The 20925-nt window shown below is 47.5% G+C and overlaps 2 protein-coding genes across 3 annotated transcripts in view; one reads left to right on the forward strand and one right to left on the reverse strand.

The window, feature by feature from the left end:
- The window catches only part of gabrd (gamma-aminobutyric acid type A receptor subunit delta), a 64900-nt gene extending 59247 nt beyond the window's left edge, over positions 1-5653 (forward strand). For both annotated transcript variants that reach the window (XM_038773358.1, XM_038773357.1), the window contains exons 8-9: positions 3850-4061; positions 5015-5653. In XM_038773358.1, coding sequence (XP_038629286.1) covers positions 3850-4061; positions 5015-5314 — 512 coding nt within the window. In that variant the 3' untranslated portion in view covers positions 5315-5653. The remainder of the gene's footprint in view (positions 1-3849; positions 4062-5014) is intronic.
- Positions 5654-6657: 1004 nt separating this feature from the next.
- Positions 6658-20925, reverse strand: part of LOC119979241 — a 48327-nt gene continuing 34059 nt past the window's right edge. Inside the window, exons 7-13 of the mRNA XM_038821172.1 lie at positions 19578-19667; positions 15503-15631; positions 14262-14384; positions 12132-12296; positions 10756-10923; positions 8862-9022; positions 6658-6941 (exon numbers count right to left, since the gene is read on the reverse strand). Coding sequence (XP_038677100.1) covers positions 6879-6941; positions 8862-9022; positions 10756-10923; positions 12132-12296; positions 14262-14384; positions 15503-15631; positions 19578-19667 — 899 coding nt within the window. The 3' untranslated portion in view covers positions 6658-6878. The remainder of the gene's footprint in view (positions 6942-8861; positions 9023-10755; positions 10924-12131; positions 12297-14261; positions 14385-15502; positions 15632-19577; positions 19668-20925) is intronic.

Consider the following 20925-nt stretch of genomic DNA (forward strand, 5'->3'; position numbering starts at 1 on the left):
ACTGAGACCCTACCTCCTTCTCCTTTGTGCCTGTCCTCCTTACATATCAATTACTCTTGAATGTTTAGTTCCCATTCTTGGTCACCCTGTAGTCATGTCTTCAGATTGGCAATTGGAACATACACGTTTGCATTAATTTGACCACCAATTCATCCACCTTGTTGTGAAGGCTGTGCGCATTCAGATGGGGTGCCTATTTTTCCTTTTTAGCGTTTTCCTCTATCTTGGCCTCTTTTGATGCTGTTCTTTGCTTCTGCTGCCTTCCAATTTTGTTTGCTACTTTCCTGCTGGCCATTGCCAACTTTACTTCTCTCCTATCAGAATTCCCCTCAGCTTCTCGTCCCCTGCCAAGCTAGTTTAAACCCTCCCCAGCAGCACTAGCAAACCTCACTGTGAGAACATTGGTCCCAGTCCTGCTAAAGTGTACCCCACCCTCCTTGTACTGATCCCACCTACTGCAGATCCCGATGCCACAGAAAGCTAAAGCCCATCTCCAGCCACATATTCCATTTGCTCTGTCTTCCTATTTCTGTATTCATGAGCATGTGGGACTGGGAGTAATTCTGCGATTGCTGCCTTTCAAGTCTTGCTCTTTAATCTCTCTCCAAGCTTCCTAACATTTGCCTGGTTTATCCCTTTCCCTTCCCTTGGTATCAATGTGGACAATGACTTCTGGCTGTTCATCCTCCCCCATAACAATGTCCTGCAGTCCAGTGACATCCTTGAGCCTGGCACTAGGGAGTGGCACAACATCCTGGAGCCGTGACTGCCGCTCCAGAAACATGAACATGTTCCCCGAACTATCATATCCCCTATTACTCTTACCCTCTTCTGCCTCCGCTCCTGTGCAGCTGAGACACAGGAATAGGCTCCCAACTAAAGCAGTAACTCTTTGTCGACTAAAACCATTTGAAACAAAGAGGTGGACTGACGATCTGATTAGGATGCGGTGTTAAGGATAACCGAAGATAGTGATGATTAACGCTGCTGTCCCCAACAGGCTGCTTTGTGAACTCCTCGGAACCTGGAAATTCCAAGACAAACAGCTAGTCTGGAACATTATGATATGATTTTTCTACATGTCTTATTTCTGTTTGAGCATTCCTGATATTAAGCTCTACATAGTGGAAATGAGTGTCGGGGGACTTGACACAGGGATCAGTTTGTTCCATTTTTGGTCCACGTGATTTTCTATCATTAAAACGATGGGAAAGTTGGTGTCAATTATAAAACCGACACGGGAACCCTGGAGCCTGACATCTCTGTCTGAGTGCCCATTAGGGATAACCCTGAACTGTTAATTATCACACAATTTACAATTACATAGAGGTTGTGACATTGACACTTGCTCAGTTTACCTTTCAAAAGGAGGAACACAGCTTTGCAGGATTTTCTCCGACAGATAGAAACATAGTGCGGGATTTAGTGACCAACACGCGCCTGTTTTTCAGTGGTAGAGGCGGGCCGCCAGCGGAATTTACCCACCCCGCCATTGTTAACGGGGTTTCCCGTTGACTGCACCCCTCGTCACCGGGAAACCGGTGCTCCATCGGTGGGACCGGAATATCCCGCCAGTGTGAACAACCGGTAAATTCCACCCATAGAAACAGAGAAAATAGGGGCAGGATGAGGCCATTTGGCCCTTCGAGCCTGCTCCACCGTTCATTATAATCATGGCTGATCATCCAACTCCATAGCCTAATCCCACTTTCCCCCATATCCTTTGAAACCTTTGCCCTCAGTCCTGTATTTAATTGCTTCTTGAAACATATTTCGGCTCACTGTTTTCTGTGGTAATGAATTCCACAGGCCGACCACTCTCTAGGTGAAGAAATTTCTCCTCATGTAGTCCTCAATGGTCTTTCCCGTATCCTCAGACTGTGCCCCCTGGTTCTGGACACACCCACCATCAGGAACATCCTTCCTGTATCTACCCTATCCCTATCGGGAACATCCTTCCTGTATCTACCCTATCCCCATCGGGAACATCCTTCCTGTATCTACCCTATCCCTATCGGGAACATCCTTCCTGTATCTACCCTATCCCTATCGGGAACATCTTTCCTGTATCTACCCTATCCCCATCGGGAACATCCTTCCTGTATCTACCCTATCCCTATCGGGAACATCCTTCCTGTATCTACCCTATCCCTATCGGGAACATCTTTCCTGTATCTACCCTATCCCTATCGGGAACATCCTTCCTGTATCTACCCTATCCCTATCGGGAACATCCTTCCTGTATCTACCCTATCCCCATCGGGAACATCCTTCCTGTATCTACCCTATCCCTATCGGGAACATCCTTCCTGTATCTACCCTGTCCCTATCGGGAACATCTTTCCTGTATCTACCCTATCCCTATCGGGAACATCCTTCCTGTATCTACCCTATCCCTATCGGGAACATCCTTCCTGTATCTACCCTATCCCTATCGGGAACATCCTTCCTGTATCTACCCTATCCCCATCGGGAACATCCTTCCTGTATCTACCCTATCCCTATCGGGAACATCCTTCCTGTATCTACCCTATCCCTATCGGGAACATCCTTCCTGTATCTACCCTATCCCTATCGGGAACATCCTTCCTGTATCTACCCTATCCAGTCCTGTTCGAATTTAATAAGTCTCTATGTGATCCCCCTTCATTCTTCTGAACTCCAGCGAGAACAATCCCAACCTAGTCAATCTCTCCTCGTACGTCAGTCCCGGCATCCCGGTGACCCCATTCATCACTGCCTGGCACTTGGAAAAAAAAATGTTTATTCGTACAGGGAATGATTGGGGTTAGATTCCTTTGGCAGAATTTTCCAACCCCCCGGAGGGTCGGAGAATCGCCAGGGGCTGGCGTCAATCCTGCCCCGCCGTGTCACGAATTCTCCGCCCCCCACGATTCGACGGGGGTGCGAATTGCGCCGGGCCGGTCGGCGGGCCCCCCGCGGCGATTCTCCGGCCCACGATGGGCCGAAGTCCCGCTGCTGACAGGCCTTTCCCGCTGGCGTGGTTTAAACCACCTCTGGTACCGGCGCGATTGGCGGCGCGCGCGGGCTCCGGTGTCCTGGGGGAGGTGCGGGGCGATTTGACCCCAAGGGGTGCCCCCACGGTGGCCTGGCCCGCGATCGGGGCCCACTGATCGGCGGGCGGGCCTGTGCCATGGGGGCACTCTTTTTCTTTGCCCCCGCCATGGCCTTCACCGTGGCGGGGGCGGAAGAGACCCCCTCCCCTGAGCATGCGCAGGTATGATGTCAGCAGCCACTGACGCTCTGGCGCATGCGCAGCTTACGCCGGCCGGCAAAGTCCTTTCGGCCCCGGCTGGCATGGTGCCAAAGGCCATTAACGCCAGCCGGCGGAGTGGGAACCACTCCGGCGCGGGCCTAGCCCATCAATGTTAGGGCTTGGCCCCTAAAGGTGCGGAGAATTCCGCGCCTTTGGGGCGGCCCGATGCCGGAGTGGTTCACGCCACTCCATCCCACCGGGACCCCCCGCCCTGCCGGGTAGGTGAGAATCCTGGCCCTTGTTAGAAAATATTAGGATTTTACAATCTGTCACTTGCAATGGACACACTTTGAGAAGCTATGGGTTGCAAGAAAAGTCATGGACTGATCACCGGTGATAAAACCTACTCCCCTTAATGAGAGCGTTGAATTCTTGAATCAGCTCATAGGTTTTCGAAAAAAAATGGTTGAAATGGGAGAAAAGCCTTTTCTTGTTGCTTGATTTAAAAAATTCTTGTGCAAACATTGCTGATTAAAGTTTAATAAACAGATTGATTCTGTAGCAGGAAACATGGACTAACAACACATTCCGTCACTTCAAATGGCAGATTCATTTTAACTTATTTATTCTAGGTATCACAACAGTATTGACGATGACAACACTTATGATCAGTGCAAGCAAATCTCTACCCAGGGCATCTGCCATTAAAGCACTGGACGTATATTTCTGGATCTGCTATGTCTTTGTCTTTGCTGCTCTTGTTGAATATGCGTTTGCCCACTTCAATGCAGACTACATGAGAAAGCAGCGTGCAAAAATTAAGGCACATAAATCATGTGTGGAGGTGAGTGGTTTGTGTAACACAGCTCTGAATTAGTTCAAAGACTAAATATATATTTTAGGCTAAGATATGGGTGGCACAGTGGTTATCATTGATGTCTCACAGCGCCAGGGACCTGGATTCGATTCCGAGCTCGGGTGGCTGTCTGTACGGTGTCTGCACCTTCTCCCCGTGTCTGCGTGGGTTTCCTCCGGGTGCTCCGGTTTCCTCCCACAGGTTAAAGATGTGCGGGTTAGGTGGATTGGCCATGCTAATATTGCCCAAAGGTTAGGTGGGGTTACAGGGATAAGAGCGGAGAATAGGGAGGATGCACTATCAGAGCCTGTGTAGACTCAATGGGCTGAATGGCCTCTTTCTGCATTGTAGGGATTCTATGATGCTATACATGGGACTGAAACAGACTTAATTGGGTTTGAATCTGAGATCAAGCCTCAATTGAGATTTTAAGAAATGTCTCCTCTTTCCTTGAAGATGGTGCTTTAAAAGCCACCTCTGCATCACCCACTGCCCCCACCACCAACCCCCCACCCTCGCCCTTAGTTATTAACTGTTCCTTATGTAAGTCTAGACTATGGGAGGCATCAGGCTTACTCAGGTCCTCATTCATGTCCTGAACCAAGGAATATTAATCAGGAGGATACTGCATAATGTTCAGGAATGGAAGCCCTCATTAACTTTCCTCCTCTTTACACCAGGGATACAGAAGGGAATGATTGCATTCCCAAAGCAGCACAAGCCCAAATCAGCTAAGAGTATGGGGCATGGAAAAAAGCTGAGAACTTTCCACTGGAGTTAGCATGGTTCAGGTTTCACTTGACAGTGAACAACCACCTGAGCTACTGAGGAAGCTCAAACATTGGTTCATTGTTTGTTGAGATTGCCAATAAATCTGATAAAGTTTTTCTTTTAGTGCATTGCACAAATTTCAGTGCTTCTTGACATTCTCTTTATCATAGGCCATTAAGAGAAATGGAAAAGACGCAATAGTTCTGTTCTCCTTGTCAGCAGCTGGGGTGAACCAGGAATTGTTCATGTCCAACAGACTGCACCGCACTCATAAGAGTGTGCATGGAGGTGAAATTGAGACTGGAAAGACGAGAGCAAATAAGCACAATCCGAAGCTGAACAAAAAGATGACACTGAAATCCGTGTTCAAACCTATTGATTCTGACACCATTGATATTTATGCAAGAGCCGTTTTTCCAGCTGCCTTTGCTGCTGTCAATGTCATCTACTGGGTAGCTTATACCATGTGAATGGGAAGCAGTCTGGAAACTAGCCCCATCACTATATTGTATAGGAAGGCACTGACTGTACATAAACAGAGAACACTTTCACAATGCCAAACCTCCAGAGGTTTTTGATCTGGATGCTTTGACATGTCAAGGAAACATTTGATAAATCTGTATAAATTCTCAACAATAAACTGTGATTAATGCCTGACGTGATGAGTAATCTGTTCTCCATTATCCTTTGTCTGTTGGTCTTTGCCTCAACAACCTGGATGTCTTAAGAATGAATTAAATCAGCAAATCATCTAATGTGACAATGCAAATAATCTGTATCTTGGAAATAATAAAGCTCACTTAACTGAAGTGTTGGACAGTTTATATATTTTTTTCTACAATCTGACAATTGACGAGAGAATTCTCTCCATTTTGAGACATTCAAACATTATCTTTCTAAGTCTTTAACTTAATGTAATCATGTCAAAGTATTCTATTGTTTGTGGGAGTCGTTTTGACAAAATATGGCTTTGTCAATAACGATTTAGTTAATTTTTGTCTCTTTACTGTTGAAGGTTGAAAGTATCAGAGTGAGAGAAGTTTGCTACTTCACACAGTTGTGTTTATGAACACTCCCAAATTTGATACAACTCGCCAACCACAACTCTTGCTTTACACCCTCTTTATATTTTGAAGTTGCTGTAATTAGTAATTGGGGAAGTGCACAATGTGGGCACAACTACAATTCAGTTATAAATAGATAAGGTTAAAAGTGATTCCCAGTCCATGGAAAAGCCTACTTTTAAAATGCCTCCAAAATGAACAAGTGGAGAGGCAGAAAGAGAAAGAGGAATCAAATAATTAACCTTTTTTAAAAACAAATAGCAACAAAAAAAACGCGGGATAGGTAGAAAGAATAAAATGAAAAGTAGATTGAAGGAAAGATGATCAACAGAACAGGCACAAATATATTTGAATCAACAAAGTGTGGTTCAGGTGTTGGAGTTTTTGGGAGTTAACATTGCAACGAGGAAGATGCTCACAGTGGTTGATGTTATTTCTGTAATATTAACATTTATGTCAATGGGAATGAGCTAAAACCAGTCTACCTGGGAGACAGGGGCTTCCTTTCAAAAGCAAATTACTGCGGATGCTGGAATCTGAAACGAAAGAGAAAATGCTGGAAAATCTCAGCAGGTCCGGCAGCATCTGTAGGGAGAGAAAAGAGCGAACGTTTCGAGTCCAGATGACCCTTTGTCAAAGCTTTGACAAAGAGTCATCGGACTCTTTCTCTTCTCATTTTCTCTTTCGTTCCTTTCACCTCAGACAAGTTGAAGGGTTATTTCCTATTGCTGAGATATGACAGAAAGACCTTGTTCCATTCTCCATTCTTTATTCAATAATAACCAGAATCTGTATATAGAAGTCTGTATGCTTTAAGGTGCAATGTCAGTTTAAGACTGAGAGCATATAACATATAAACAAGGATACATACATATACAAATAAACCAGCCTGGTGGATGTGTGCTGGTGCCAGATCCATGCTCCATACTCACAGTATGTGAAATACTGGCAAACATGTCCTGTGAATAAGTTAGATCCATCTCCCTGTCATGATAGAGTCTGAATGTTGAGATAGATATTTGCAGTAATCAACCTACACAAAAAGACACAAATGAGCAAATATTAGTCTCCATGCAACGGCAAAGGAAAGACCATGATCTAAACATCCACAAACAATAATCTGGGTGCTTCCATCAGGACCAGGCCCACTGGTACTCTCCAAAGCTGACCTTCCCGAGTTTGTCAAGTCAGTAGAACAATGCCTCAATTGTATGTGGCTGCTGGGAATCCTGCATCATTACGGGTTAGCATTTCTTTCCTTTCTGAGCCTCTCCCTCACCTGGAACCCCTATTGGCCACCATTTGCACCTGCCTGGTGGCAGGTATGCACAAGACTTCTTGGCTTACCAGCCCCGAGCAAGTCACCAGCCCCATCCAATGCCAGGGTGGCAGAGATCGCCAGCGTGGAGATTTACCACCTCTGGTTCCATCTCTTTGGCACAATGGCCAAGCAATAGACGAGCAGGGTCCATGTTGCCTACAAGGCTGACTAAGGATACTCAATGTGGGCCGTCAGCCAATATAACCCATGGCTTCTGTCAGACTTTGTAACAGAAGAAGTCCAATGGAAACCTAAAGCAAATTTGGAGCATATTTCACTTGCTCATTTATAAAAGTCACATTTATTAACTTGAAAAGATTGCAGCCCGTCTTACTTCAAAACTATCCCCAACAAAATGAATTCATCCTGTCTCTCACTCAGTGGGTTTGGCTTGTTGTTTCCAAATATTTATGAATGGTTTGTAATGTTAACTTTCTGTAACTTTATTTTGCAAACCAATAATAAGCTCACATAATCATTGTAGGCACAGCCTCTTGTTCATAGTCCAGCACAACATAACTTCTCATCACAAATACAAAGGTAGAAGATTGATGCTCCATCATTGGGCACATCTCAGGCTGTGAGAGAAAGATTTTTGATCTCTTGGGGAATTGAGGGATACGAGGAGTGGGCAAGAACAAGGAGTTAAGCCCAAGCTCAGCCATGATCAAATTGATTAACTGAGCAGGCTCGATGAGCCAAATTGTCTCCTTCTATCCTTGTGCTCTTGCGCAGTTTACTAGCAGTAAAATATAATTAAATATTTCCATCAATGACTGACTGGGAAATTAGTGGATACATTATTTTATGATGTGGCGATGTCGGCGTTGGACTGGGGAGGGCACAGCGAGAAGTCTTACAACACCAGGTTAAAGTCCAACAGGTTTGTTTGAGACTCACCTGAGGAAGGAGCTGCGCTCTGAAAGCTAGTGATTCCAAATAAACCTGTTGGTCTATAACCTGGTGTTATAAGACTTCTTACTGTACATTTCTTTAGCAAGTTTATTATTTTGTTTGTTTAATATTTGAAGCTGCTAAAGAAGTTAAGAAGTAGGGGTAGGAGGTGGCCAGAAGGTGTTGGGTGTGGGTAGGGTGTTCTTTTAGAGGGTCGGTACAGAATCAATGGGCCGAATGGCCTCCTTCTGCACTGTAGGGATTCAATTAACCAAATCTTTACTGTGGGTGGGGGGACATTATGGGGACACTATTTAACCTATTCATTCCCACCACCAATTGCTAACCAGAACTGGGAGGTTGTACATGTCTCGATCAAGGATTGTGTGATTAGTTGTTACTCTCAGACTGCAGGTTTTAATTTCAAAGTAGAAGAAAATTTCCAGTAACTGAAAGCCACAACCCATAGCAAATTTATCAGCCTTTCCAAGTGGAATAAGCACTAATGATTCTATGGAAAACAGGAAAATAAAACATGTTTTTAAAAGCCTCACTAGAATTACTAAACAAAACATCAAATCCTTCCAACCCGATAATAGATCTGTTAACTTTGTCACCTGTTACTCTTGTGATCTCTTATATATTCTAATGACCAGCTCAGCCTCACTACAGGTGCGTTTCGTGCATTTTGAACTTGAAACAAAGTCGAGGTAGAACATCAGTAACTCCATTCCTCACCGGAAAGCCACACGATCTTTCCTCCTGATTACTGCCAACACAGTCAGCCACACCAGTTCCCCGGAATAACTCGTTACAAATGCGGGAGCGTTTCACCAAGTTCATGCCACAGGTGACAGGACAGGGTGTCCACGGTGTCCATGATGACCAAAGCCCAATCACTGCAATAAACAAAAAGAGTACAATCCAGAAATGGTTTTGTCACCTAGAACCTCGTGAGGCAGCAGCAGTCTGTGTATGTTTTATTTTACGCGTGGTGGCACAGTGGTTAGCACTGCTGCCTCACAGCGCCAGGGCCCCGGGTTCAATTCCAGCCTTGGGTCACTGTCTGTGCGGAGTCTGCATGTTCTCCCCGTGTGTGCGTGGGGTTTCCTCCGGGTGCTCCGGTTTCCTCCCACAGCCCAAAGATGTGCAGGATAGGTGGATTGGCCATGCTAAATTGCCCCTTAGTGTCCAAAGGTTGCCTAAATTGTCGAAAGGTTAGGTAGGGTTATGGGGTTACCGGGATAGGGCGGGGGAATGGGTCTAGGTAGGGTTCAAAGGGTCGGTGCAGACTCGATGGACTGAATTGACCCATTCTGCATTGTAGGAATTCTATGATTTCTTCTGTCAATTCTGGGATATAATTCTGTCGGTGAGACAGGTGTGTGAATGAAAATACAAACCGGAAGTGGTATAAAATGATTGGCTGATTCATTACCAGCCACTTGACATTGTCACAAAGTCACATTATCCCCTCTGACTCTCAAAGGTGTCTGAATGGACCCATTCCTTCTGCACAAAGTTAGATAATGAATGTTGGCTCTCAGTCCATCACAGCAGCAACAGTACCTCCCTCACAATTTGGAGCACGAGATCCAACTGATTTAACCTTCCCTTCCTTCACCCCAGGATGACAGTAATTGAAGATCTCCTACTGAGATGCACCGCCTCAGCTGCAGCCTGTGCAGCAGCAGTATGAGTTACACTGATGGCATTGGGGTGGAAAGGCTGCCAAAGGAAATTCAGCCAGTTCTGGGATTCTGGCGAAAATGACTCAAGGCTCGAGGGACCTGGCACCAAGTGATCAGATTATTGATGACCTGATCCTACTGGCTGTCACAGGGTCAGCTTGTGAATATCCTGCCCAGAAGAATTAAAGCAGCCAGATAGAAAATCCAAATGTGCTGCTTAAAGTGCTACTGTTTATCGAAAGGAAGGCAGGCTTCTTAATTTGGTGATGAAAAGACCTTTTGTTTTAAAGGCTCCGAAATGTTCAAACAAGTGTTCAACCCCTGAAATCAGAAGAAGAGAGGATGAAGGAAGATGAGAGAGATGTAGAGGTATGAAGAGGAGTTTGGGGGCATGTCAGCAGCCTGATCCCCCCCCCCCCCCCACCCCCACCTTATTAATAGTTAGTTTCCATGTTGGATAGGAGGACATTTTAATGTTTCGGTTGGTAGGGTATTCCCCAGAGGATGGTAGTGCACTAGACATGGCAGGAGAGAGCAATCAGGTGCCAGGCACCATCCATCACTGTAAAACTTGGGAACAGATGGGAACAAAGACATTGGCCACTTTGAGAAGGGTGTAAATGTCCAACAATCCCATGTACCCCGCACTGGCCATGATTCCATCTCACAAAGTGTAGCTCATTGACCTCGTCCCCATTTATTGCCCTTCCCACTGCCTTTCAGTACAACTCGGGCACACCCACAACACAATAAGGTTCACAGACCAGACACAACTAACATGTGAAAGCCTTGTCCGCTCACGCCTCTCATGTGTCAGTGTCTCAAATTCAAGCATCGACACTCAATGCTTCACATTGCGATGTCCCACTTGTGTAATGCAGCCATACCTTGTTGTTACTGGGGACCGGTTGAGATCAGACAGCAAGCTGTCGTTCTGTTACCTGGGCAGTCACTGTTTCCACATGCTGTACTCTGCTCTGCCGGGCCACTGCATTGTAACCCGCCATAGGCTGCAGGAGGGTTATCACAGATCCGAACTCTTGACTTGATCCCGAGACAGGAGGTTGTGCAGGTTGACCAGGGAGACCATTCCGACCATTGTCCATTAACTGCGGTAGACAGGAGTGTTTCATTGAGTGCGACAGTCAGGAAACACACACAAGACGCACTATTTTTACAGTATTATGAAGTGAAAAAGCCCTGTTTTCGAAGGAGCGGAATATTGCAGCACGGAGAACCCAATGCATCCCCAGCACTGCTAAAGTGATTAGTGATTTAAGCATCAGCTTAAAGCTAATCTGCAGTTGCCGGAAACCTGGGGAAACCCCCCCCCCCCCCCCCCCCCCCCCCGCCGCCAGGAAATGCAGGTCTGGCAGCATCTGTGAAGGGAGAAACAGAGTTGGTGCGACTCTTCTGCAGAGGTGTTGTGGATGGGTCATTTGCTCGCGAAACTCTGTCTCTCCCACCACAGATGCAGCCAGAGTTTAACCTGCATTTTCTGTTTTCATTTCAGTAAACACTTGGATGTTGTTGCTCAAAGCTCCGTGGATAAAGTTGCTGATCAGAAGCCTGGCTTTCCTGGGGGAAAGGTCTAAAGGAATAAGCACTGTGCTTCCAATCAGGCCCTACTGCAGAGGTTCTGCTATTTTAAATTGAGAATGATTACATTGGAAAACTTAGCTGGAGGTTCGCAATTCCAAATACTTCTCACAGTGAATCACTACATTGTGACCTTCCCCACACAAATATCTCCTTTCAAACTGATACTCTCTTCGTGTCTGTTACAATCCCAGCAAACGCTTGTGGGAGTCCCCGCCAGTACTCAGTGCAAGTATTGATATTTTAAAAAAACATTTAGATTACCCAATTAATTTTTTCCAATTAAGGGGCAATTTAACATGGCCAACCCACCTACCCTGCACATCTTTGGGTTGTGGGGGCAAAACCCACGCAGACACGGGGAGAATGTGCAAACTCCACACGGACAGTGACCCAGAGCCGGGATCGAACCTGGGACCTCGGGGCCATGAGGCAACAGTGCTAACCACTGCGCCACCGTGCTGCCGTAAGTCCTGACATATTTAGTCTCAGTATATACCTCTGATCTCAAACTGAACTCCCATATTGCGTTCTGCGGAAACGTTAACTCTGATTCTCTGCACAGATGCTGCCAGGGTCTGCTGAGTTTATCCAGCATTTTAGTTTTGTTTTTATCGCATATTGCCTTCTTTACTAAAACATAGAAATGTAGTTTCACCTCCTTTTCTCCTGCTTGTCAGCTCTGTAACACAAGAGATTTTACTTTCAGTGAACATACCTGGACACGGGTTGCCTGCTTTGCAGGGCGTCAGTTCTGCCGAGGGACCATCGCAACGCATGCCACTCTCAGGATGAGTGCACATGCGAATCCGCATCTTGTTCTGCATTCCACAAGTTGCAGTGCAGACTGACCAGGGAGACCAGGGGCTCCAAATGCTGGTGGCTGCAACACACACACACAGGAAATCTCTGTCCAGATTCATTGTCCTTCCGGGAAAAGCTAACTGAATCTTTCGAAATAAAAGTAGTAACATGGAGAGAGGCTGCATGAGTAAATCCAAACAGGAATCATCCCTAGCAATAACCAGGATTGCTCCAGAAGCAGCATAATCTGCTGACCCTTTCTGCAGCAACTCATCACTGGGGGTAAAGTTAACAGAATGGCTGAAGAGAGAAACATGGGTTCAGTCATGTCACAAAATAGTTAATATTTCTAACAGGTGAGCTCCATGTTTCTAGCTGTATGTATTTTGGTCATCAGTATGGAATGATTGGTTGGTGGGAGAAGAAAGTGGGGTTTATTTCAGTCTTATTTTCCATTATCCGCCTTGCCCTCCTTTTGTAGAATTTCCTCAGGAATCCTCTCTCTCCTCCCTAATGCCCACCTCTTTGAACAGGTCTTTGGTCACGGCCTCTAATATCTGCTTTTGTGTCTCAGTGTCTATGTTTCCCAGCTGCTTCTGTGAGGCACTTTGCAATGTTTAACTATATCAAAGGTACTACAGAAATTCAAGTTGTTGTTAGGGGGTAAGAAACAAATGTAAATTAATGAACAGCAGGTTACTGTATCACTGATGAAAAGGATCATGGGAGCAACATACAAGAGTGAGTGGCATTGTGGGATGGTCAGGCATTTCCAGTGAGCCGCTTGTTGCTGACCTGGTGAAGCAGCGGATGGATGGAATTTCAGGGAGTTCCATCAGGAGGGGCGGGATTGTCAGTAACACATTCTTCCAGCAAGCGCATTGGTGAGATATTGGCAGCACTTGATGATGGGCAGCACAGTAGCATAGTGGCCTCACAGCGCCACAGTCCCAGGTTCGATTCCCGGCTTGGGTCACTGTCTGTGCGGAGTCTGCACGTTCTCCCAGTGTCTGCGTGGGTTTCCTCCGGATGCTCCGGTTTCCTCCCACAGCCCCGAATGACGTGCTGTTAGGTATTTTGGACATTCTGAATTCTCCCTCTGTGTCGAACAGGTGTCGGAATGTGGCGACTAGGGGCTTTCCACAGTAACTTCATTGCAGTGTTAATATAAGCCTACTTGTGACAATAAAGATTAAAGAATCATTTTGGCTGATGACTGCATTATGGGAAGGACCCACAGGTTAAATATAGGGAGGAGGTTGGACAACACCTCCCACTGTCCCAAAGCACCTCACAGCTTTTGAGATGAACTCAGTATTTTGCAGACAAACACAAACAAAAACAAGAGCAATCACGTTAGAATGGTGGTGATCCTGATGGTGGATTGAACCAGGAAAGGTGAACACTCACATTTTTAAATTCTGGAATACTGATGCGGGAGAATGGAACAGATGGAGTGGGATTCTCCGCTGGAGGGATGCTCCATTTTGCCCCACAATGGGAAACCCCGTTAACCAGCCGGTGTAACGGAGAATCCCGCTGGCGGGGTGAAATGGAAACATGGAGCGGCGAGACGGAGAATCCAGCCCATGGTTTTTATTGTTCATAGGATGGAACATCACCGGCAAGCTCAATGTTTATTGCCCATCTCTAATTGCCCCTGAGAAGATTTTCAACACTATTACCCAGTCACCAAGTAGAGGAGAGGGAAATCTCTTGTTTCCCCACACTGACATTAATAAGCATCACCGACTGGGCCATGAACAATGGCCTTAACCCCAAGATTGTTGCTAATGTTAAGTTCTGCTTAATTTTGGAACGTGAATTGATGAGGAGCTGCAGAGCGAATGTCAAGGTTAATTTCACACGGGACTTTTCCCAATCAACTGGAGGAGTTTTAAACCACTAGAGTCAAAACTAAGTTCAAAGGAGATGAACAGCAATGTTGTAACAATGCGTCATTTCGCTTTTCTTTCTCAATATCAACTGTAATAGTGACTGGCAGTATTAAATGCTGGAGATTAACTGACGGAATGTTCCTTACCAATACATTGATTCCCGTCACCAAAATAGCCACTTTGACAAACACATTGAAATGATCCCAGGGTATTCACACACAGTGCACCCTGTTTGCAGATGTCTTTCTGCTGGGCACATTCATCGATATCTGCAGATTGAACAAACAGAGTTTGTCACATATAGAAAGAAAATTATAACCTGCACACATCTTATAGGGTGGGGATGATCCAGTACCCTGTGGAACTTACAGAATACAACCTCCCCCGATAAGGGGAGGGGGGACCCTTAACAATATCTGGTTATGTACAAATAGATTCGGCCAGTAAGGCACCGGCTAGAGAAGACCCAGTCGGGAGCTAATAATAGTTATTGCAAAATAAAGTTCACTTTTGTTTCAACAAACTCACTGCGGATTCACTGCGGCCTTTACAGAATGTAGCTATTCCAGCGTGTAAGGAAAGCAGAGATTGGTCTTTTCATGATGGCGTCTGAGGTGCCCCCGATACACTGTTCCGAGGCAAAGCAGGGCTCAGGGTCAGGGGACGAGGGAGAAAAGCCATCCCGGGGCCGTGGGGGCATTGTAAATCAGGGGGGGGATCGGGGGGGTGGGCTGAGGTCAGGAACGTGGGTGATCAGAGGGTTGCGTCTCTCTCTCTCTCTCGCGAGGAAGCTGGCAAGGTGTGGGGTTGGAGCGGAAATGGCAAAGGTTCGTAGTTTGGCCATTGTGCTGGGTCACCCGTGATCTTGGTTTGCCCATATGCAGACTGTGGTGGTGCCGGCTAATTCACAACAAACCTATCTTGGACAGGGAATATCAAGCAGATACAAGGCCTATTATTTGCTTATGTACAGAGCCTAACACCTGCTCCCAGCAGGGGTAAAGGTCACCCCTTGTCTCTTCTTAATCAATACGGTGTACGCACATTTCTAGTTTAAAGTATGCCCACACGTTGTGCTTGGCGTTATGAAGCTAGAGGCATGGTGCTGGGCAATACCATTCCTCACCCTCTGCGACTATGGCAATGCTTTGCCATTGAACCATGTTCACTAATTATTGATCGTTTAACAATCTTTGCCAGTTGCAGTGTCGTTTTCGCTGTTTAGTCAACTCACCAAAGATGTTATGGAAACTGGGAGTTATTCTGATTTAACTCGTTCAGCGCTGGGTGTGATTCAGCCGGGGAAAGAGTACATCCTCTCATGTAAATACTGTTCTCTAGTCTAATCAATACAGTAAATATTTCCATTGGCTGTTATTTGATTTACCTATACATGAAAATATGCCATCGCCCTCGTATCCATCAACACACTGACATCTGTATGATCCGTGTGTGTTGATACATCTGGCTCTGGGGAGGCAATGGAAAGGCATTCCCTGTATACATTCATTAATATCTGAAATGGAGACAAGAGAGATAAAGTTAGGAACTCAAACTATTGTCACTTCATTAGTGAATTACATGTTTTGAACGAGTTACAATTAGTTACACAGAGGGATATTTACATCTCAAATGTACAGATAGTGCAATGCACAAATGCTGTGATCTCAAAAACAGAAATCACTGCCTCGAGGAACCACGCTGATTGTAGTGATCACAGGACATTTAGTGACAGCAGGTCTAAAGTCGCTCAAACACACCAGGAGACCATAGAGTTCTAGACTTGGCATCACAAACACTCCACAGATTATCAATCTGGAGATTTACAGATCCACAATTTCAAAACTTGCAGTTATTGAAATTAAATGAAATGAAAAAATGAAATGAAATTAAAATCATTTATTGTCACGAGTAGGCTTCAATGAAGTTGCTGTGAAAAGCCCCTAGTCGCCACATTCCGGCGCCTGTTCGGGGAGGCTGGTACGGGAATTATCTCCAGGAGGAAGAAAGGAATAGGAAGATAAACAAATTGGGTGAGGTGGAGTGGAGTGGGAGAAGGTACCTGTCGATCAGAAACAGCAGAATGGGCCGCTTGAGCTGGGGTGCCTTTCTGTGCTGTGAATGTTATGTCATCCCAGCTAAATGTTGCAAACAAAACTAGTACATTTCCTCCATCTAGTGGTTGTGCTCTGCATTGCGGCTCGCTTTTGTAAATTGGGCCATTTGCCAGAATGCAACACCGTCCAGACCAGCCAATCAGATTATGATGGAAAATGACCCAATCTGAAGCAGTCCAGCATTTGACCAAAAGCAGACTATTTCCAAAGCCAGGCATTTCCAAAGGCAATGGCAGGGGTGGCGGTGGCAGCGGTGGGGCTGGGAGGAGTGGGGGTGGCAGGGGTGGGGGGTGGCAGGGGTGGGAGGGGTAGGGGTGGGAGGGGTGGGGGTGGCAGCGGTGGGGGTGGCAGGGGTGGGGGTGGGAGGGGTGACAGGGGTGGAGGTGGCAGGGGTGGGGGTGGGAGGGGTGGCAGGGGTGGGGGTGGCAGTGGTGGGGTGGGAGGGGTGGGGGTGGAGGGGTGGCAGCAGTGGGGGTGGGAGGGGTGGGGGTGGGAGGGGTGGGGGTGGCAGGGGTGGGGGTGGGAGGGGTGGGGGTGGGAGGGGTGGGGGTGGGAGGGGTGGGGGTGGCAGGGGTGGGGGGTGGGAAGGGTGGGGGGTGGGAGGGGTGGCAGGGGTGGGGTGGCAGGAGGTGGGGGGTGGGAGGGGTAGGGGGGCAGCGGTGGGGTGGCAGGGGTGGGGGGTGGGGAGGGGTGGCAGGGGTGGGGGTGGCAGGGGTGGCAGGGTGGGGTGGGTTGCAGCGGTGGGGTGGGAGGGGTGGGGGTGGAGGGTGGCAGCGTGGGGTGGGAGGGGGTGGGGTGGGGGGGGAGGGGTGGGGGGGGCAGGGGTGGGGGTGGCAGGGGTGGGGGTGGGAGGGGGTGGGGGGTGGAGGGGGTGGGGGTGGCAGGGGTGGGGGTGTGAGGGGTGGGGAGGTGCCAGTGGTGGGGGTGGCAGGGGTGGGGGTGGGAGGGTGTGGGGTGGGAGGGGTGGGGTGGCAGCGGTGGGAGGGGTGGGGGTGGCAGTGGTGGGGGTGGCAGGGGTGGGGGTGGGAGGGGTGGCAGGGGTGGGGGTGGCGAGCGTGGGGGGGGCAAAGGGAATCAGCTGGTTCCAATTTGATCAAATACTATTCAATCGATGCAAGCTAAGGTAAATATGGATGAGATCTGATTATAAATGAAACCACATTATTTTAATATTTCACACTTTATCTGGAATGTCTCCTTTGGAATGTTGGAAGGAAAGTTTTGCCCAGTGGAATTGTAAATACATTTAGAAATCACAGCTTTCATGGTTTTGCCCGGCCTGGCACCCAGAAGGTGCTGGTGGAGAGACAGAAACCGTTGAGGATAGGTTAACAGAATTAGCATTGTCTTATTGAACGTTTTGAAGTGATCGGATTTGGGGCTTCTCTATATTTAATGGTAGACCTAACGTGGATATCTGAGGCCTATTGATAAGGATTAAAGTGCCTGGGGCATGATCGAATGGCCTATTCGGGCCGACTCGAAGAAGGGAGGAAGCTCTCGCGAGATTCCCGATGCTCGAAATGCCTCACGAGATCTAACAAAATCTGGAAGCATTGTGATCTGGATCTCGTTCTCATTGGGCAAGACCCAGATTAACATATTTAAGTGAGCCATTAGGCTCCTTAAAATATGTTGGCGCCCGAGGCCCCGGGAACGGACGCGCGCGCCTGGGTGACCTCGCCATGGCGCTGTTTAGTATTGGTCTGGGCAAACGTGAGCCAGGTATGACAGCACCTGCTCATCAGGAAGTGACGGATGTGTCACCTCGACGGGATGTTCCTCATCAAGGCCGGAAAACAACAGAATCCCGTTTGATAGCCGGGTCGTTCTCGAGGCTGCAGGGGCTGACAATCAGCCCGCTATACGCATCCAAAACGGGACTCTGTTTTTTGCGCGTTACTTGGCTGTAATTGTACAAGGAGCACAGAAAGTTAGCAAGCAACTAGGAAAGCAAATGGCTTGTTGGCCTTTATGGTGAGGGGATATGAGTACAGAAATAAACCAATCTTGTGACGGTTGTACAGGGTTTTGATGAGACAATCTGGAATACCGTGCACAAATTTGGTTCCCATATTTAAGAAAATATAAATTTGCATTGGAGGTGATACAGCACAGGTTCATTAAATTGCTCCTTCGGATGAGGGGTTGCCCTCTGAAGAGATGCTGAGCCTATTGGGTTTATAGTCTCTGGAGGTGAGGAAAATGAGAGGTGATTTCATTGAAAATAGAAAATTCTGATGGGGTTATCATAGCTAATCATAGACTTTACAGTGCAGAAGGAGATCATTCGGCCCATCGAGTCTGCACCGGCTCTTGGAAAGAGAACCATCCTGAAGCCCACACCTCCACCCTGTAACCCAGCAGCCCCATCTAACCTAAGGGCAACTTAGCACAGGGTGGACACTGGGAGATTGTTTCGGCTGGTCGGGGAATCTCAAACACGGGGACACAGTCTCAGGATAAGGGTCCAATCATTTAGGACTGAGATGAGGAGAAATTACTTCACTATGAGGAGGCTGTGGTATTGTCGCTGGATTAGTCATCCAGGGACCCAGAGTCATCCTCTAGGGACCCGGGTTCGAAACCCGCCATGGGAGATGGTGAAATATGAATTTCAATAAAACTGAATTCAATAAAATGGAATTAAAAGTCTAAAGATGACCACAAAACCATTGTCGATTGTCTAAAACATCCATCTGGTTCTCTAATGTCCTTCAGGGAAGGAAATCTGCCACCCTTACCCGGTCTGGCCTACATGTGACTCCAGACCCACAGCAATGTGGTTGACTCTTAAAGGGCCCTCTGGGATGGGCAATAAATGCTGACCCAGCCAGCGACGCCCTCATCCCATCAACAATTATTTTTTAAACTCAAAGGCTTGTGAATCTTTGGAATTCTCTGTCCCAGAGGATTGTGGATGCTCCGAGGTTGACTATATTTAAAGGTGGGGTGGAAAGATGTTTGATCTCTCAGGAAATCAAGGATATGGGGAGTGGGCGGGAGAATGGAGTTGAAACCCAAGATCAGCCTTGATCATATTAAATGGTGGAGCAGGCTCGATGGGCCGAATGGACCACTCCTGCCCCTATTTACTCTATTCTTCTAAAATGGGGAAACAATTTTTTTACACAAGAGAGTTGTTGTGGCACAGAACATGACGGAAAGGACAATGAAAGCAGCTTCAACAGTAACTTTCAAAAGCGAGTTGGCTGAATGTTGAAGTGAAAAATGGCACAGCTGTGGAATTGGGCGTTAACCAAAGAGCCAGCACAGGCACAGTGGCCTCCTTCTGTGCTGTGTCCTTCCATATTTTACTCTACAACAAACCTTTGAAACACTCACCAACACAATGAACACCATTCCCTTCAAATCCAGCATTACACTTGCAGCCGTGAGTGCTCCTGATGCTACCAAAACAAGTCTTTGTTATATCTGCAGACCAGCAAAAGATGTTAAGAATATCTGTAACATTGTGCTTGACAAACTTCAAAATCAATCGTCAAACGAGCAGAGGAAAATTGACGAAAATTATTCTTGCACGGAAAAGTTTAAAAAAATATTTTTTGTTATAAGGTGTCTTCAAACTAATTGGTGGCGAGCTGCCCAATGGCAGGTCTCGTGTTTGTTTCTTCACATCTCGTTCGCCTGAGCATTCCTGCCCAGTTACTTTACTACAATGTGCCTGCAGACCTTTCCGAATCGTTTCAGGGAGCGGACTGTCTGCACATTAATAAGAAGTGAATGAGCGATTGGAGCGTGGTAAACCACTGTTGGTATCTCCCCGGCAAGCTCAACAAGCCCCCCGATGCCCTATCCCGAGGTACATGTGCCGGCGCACAGGTGGACCGACTCCGGACTCTGCACGACAACCTTTGTCACCCGGGAGTCACACGGTTGTACCATTTCATAAAGGCCCACAATCTGCCCTACTCCGTCGAGGAAGTACAGACAGTCACCAGGAACTGCCAGGTCTGTGCGGAGTGCAAGCCGCACTTCTACCGGCCAGGCCGTACGCGCCTGGTGAAGGCCTCCCGCCCCTTTGAACGCCTCAGTGTGGATTTCAAAGGGCCCCTCCCCTCCACTGACCGTAACACATATATTCTCAGTGTGGTCGATGAGTCCAGATTCCGCTTCGCCATCCCATGCCCCAATATGACGTCTGCCACCGTCATCAAAGCCCTAAACACAATCTTTGATCTGTTCGGTTTCCCCGCTTACATCCACAGGGACAGGGGATCCTCATTGATGAGCGATGAGCTGCATCAGTTCCTGCTCAGCAGGGGTATCGCCTCCAGCAGGACGACCAGCTATAACCCCCGGGGAAATGGGCAGGTAGAGAGGGAGAACGGGACGGTATGGAGGGCCGTCCAACTGGCCCTATGGTCCAGGAACCTCCCAGCCTCTCGCTGGCAGCAGGTCCTCCCGGATGCACTGCACTCCATTCGGTCATTACTGTGCACTGCCACTAACAACACACTCCATGAACGACTTTTTGCCTTCCCCAGGAAGTCCACATTCTGGGTGTCACTCCTGACTTGGCTCGCAGCTCCAGGACCCGTCCTGCTCTGTAGGCACATCCCACTCCACAAGGCGGACCCGTTGGTGGAGTGGGTGCAGTTGCTCCATGCAAACTCCCAGTATGCCTACGTTGCGTACCCCAATGGCCGCCAAGATACTGTCTCCCTCAGGG

This window comes from Scyliorhinus canicula, chromosome 16 (assembly GCF_902713615.1).
Source record: "Scyliorhinus canicula chromosome 16, sScyCan1.1, whole genome shotgun sequence".
Taxonomy (NCBI): domain Eukaryota; kingdom Metazoa; phylum Chordata; class Chondrichthyes; order Carcharhiniformes; family Scyliorhinidae; genus Scyliorhinus; species Scyliorhinus canicula.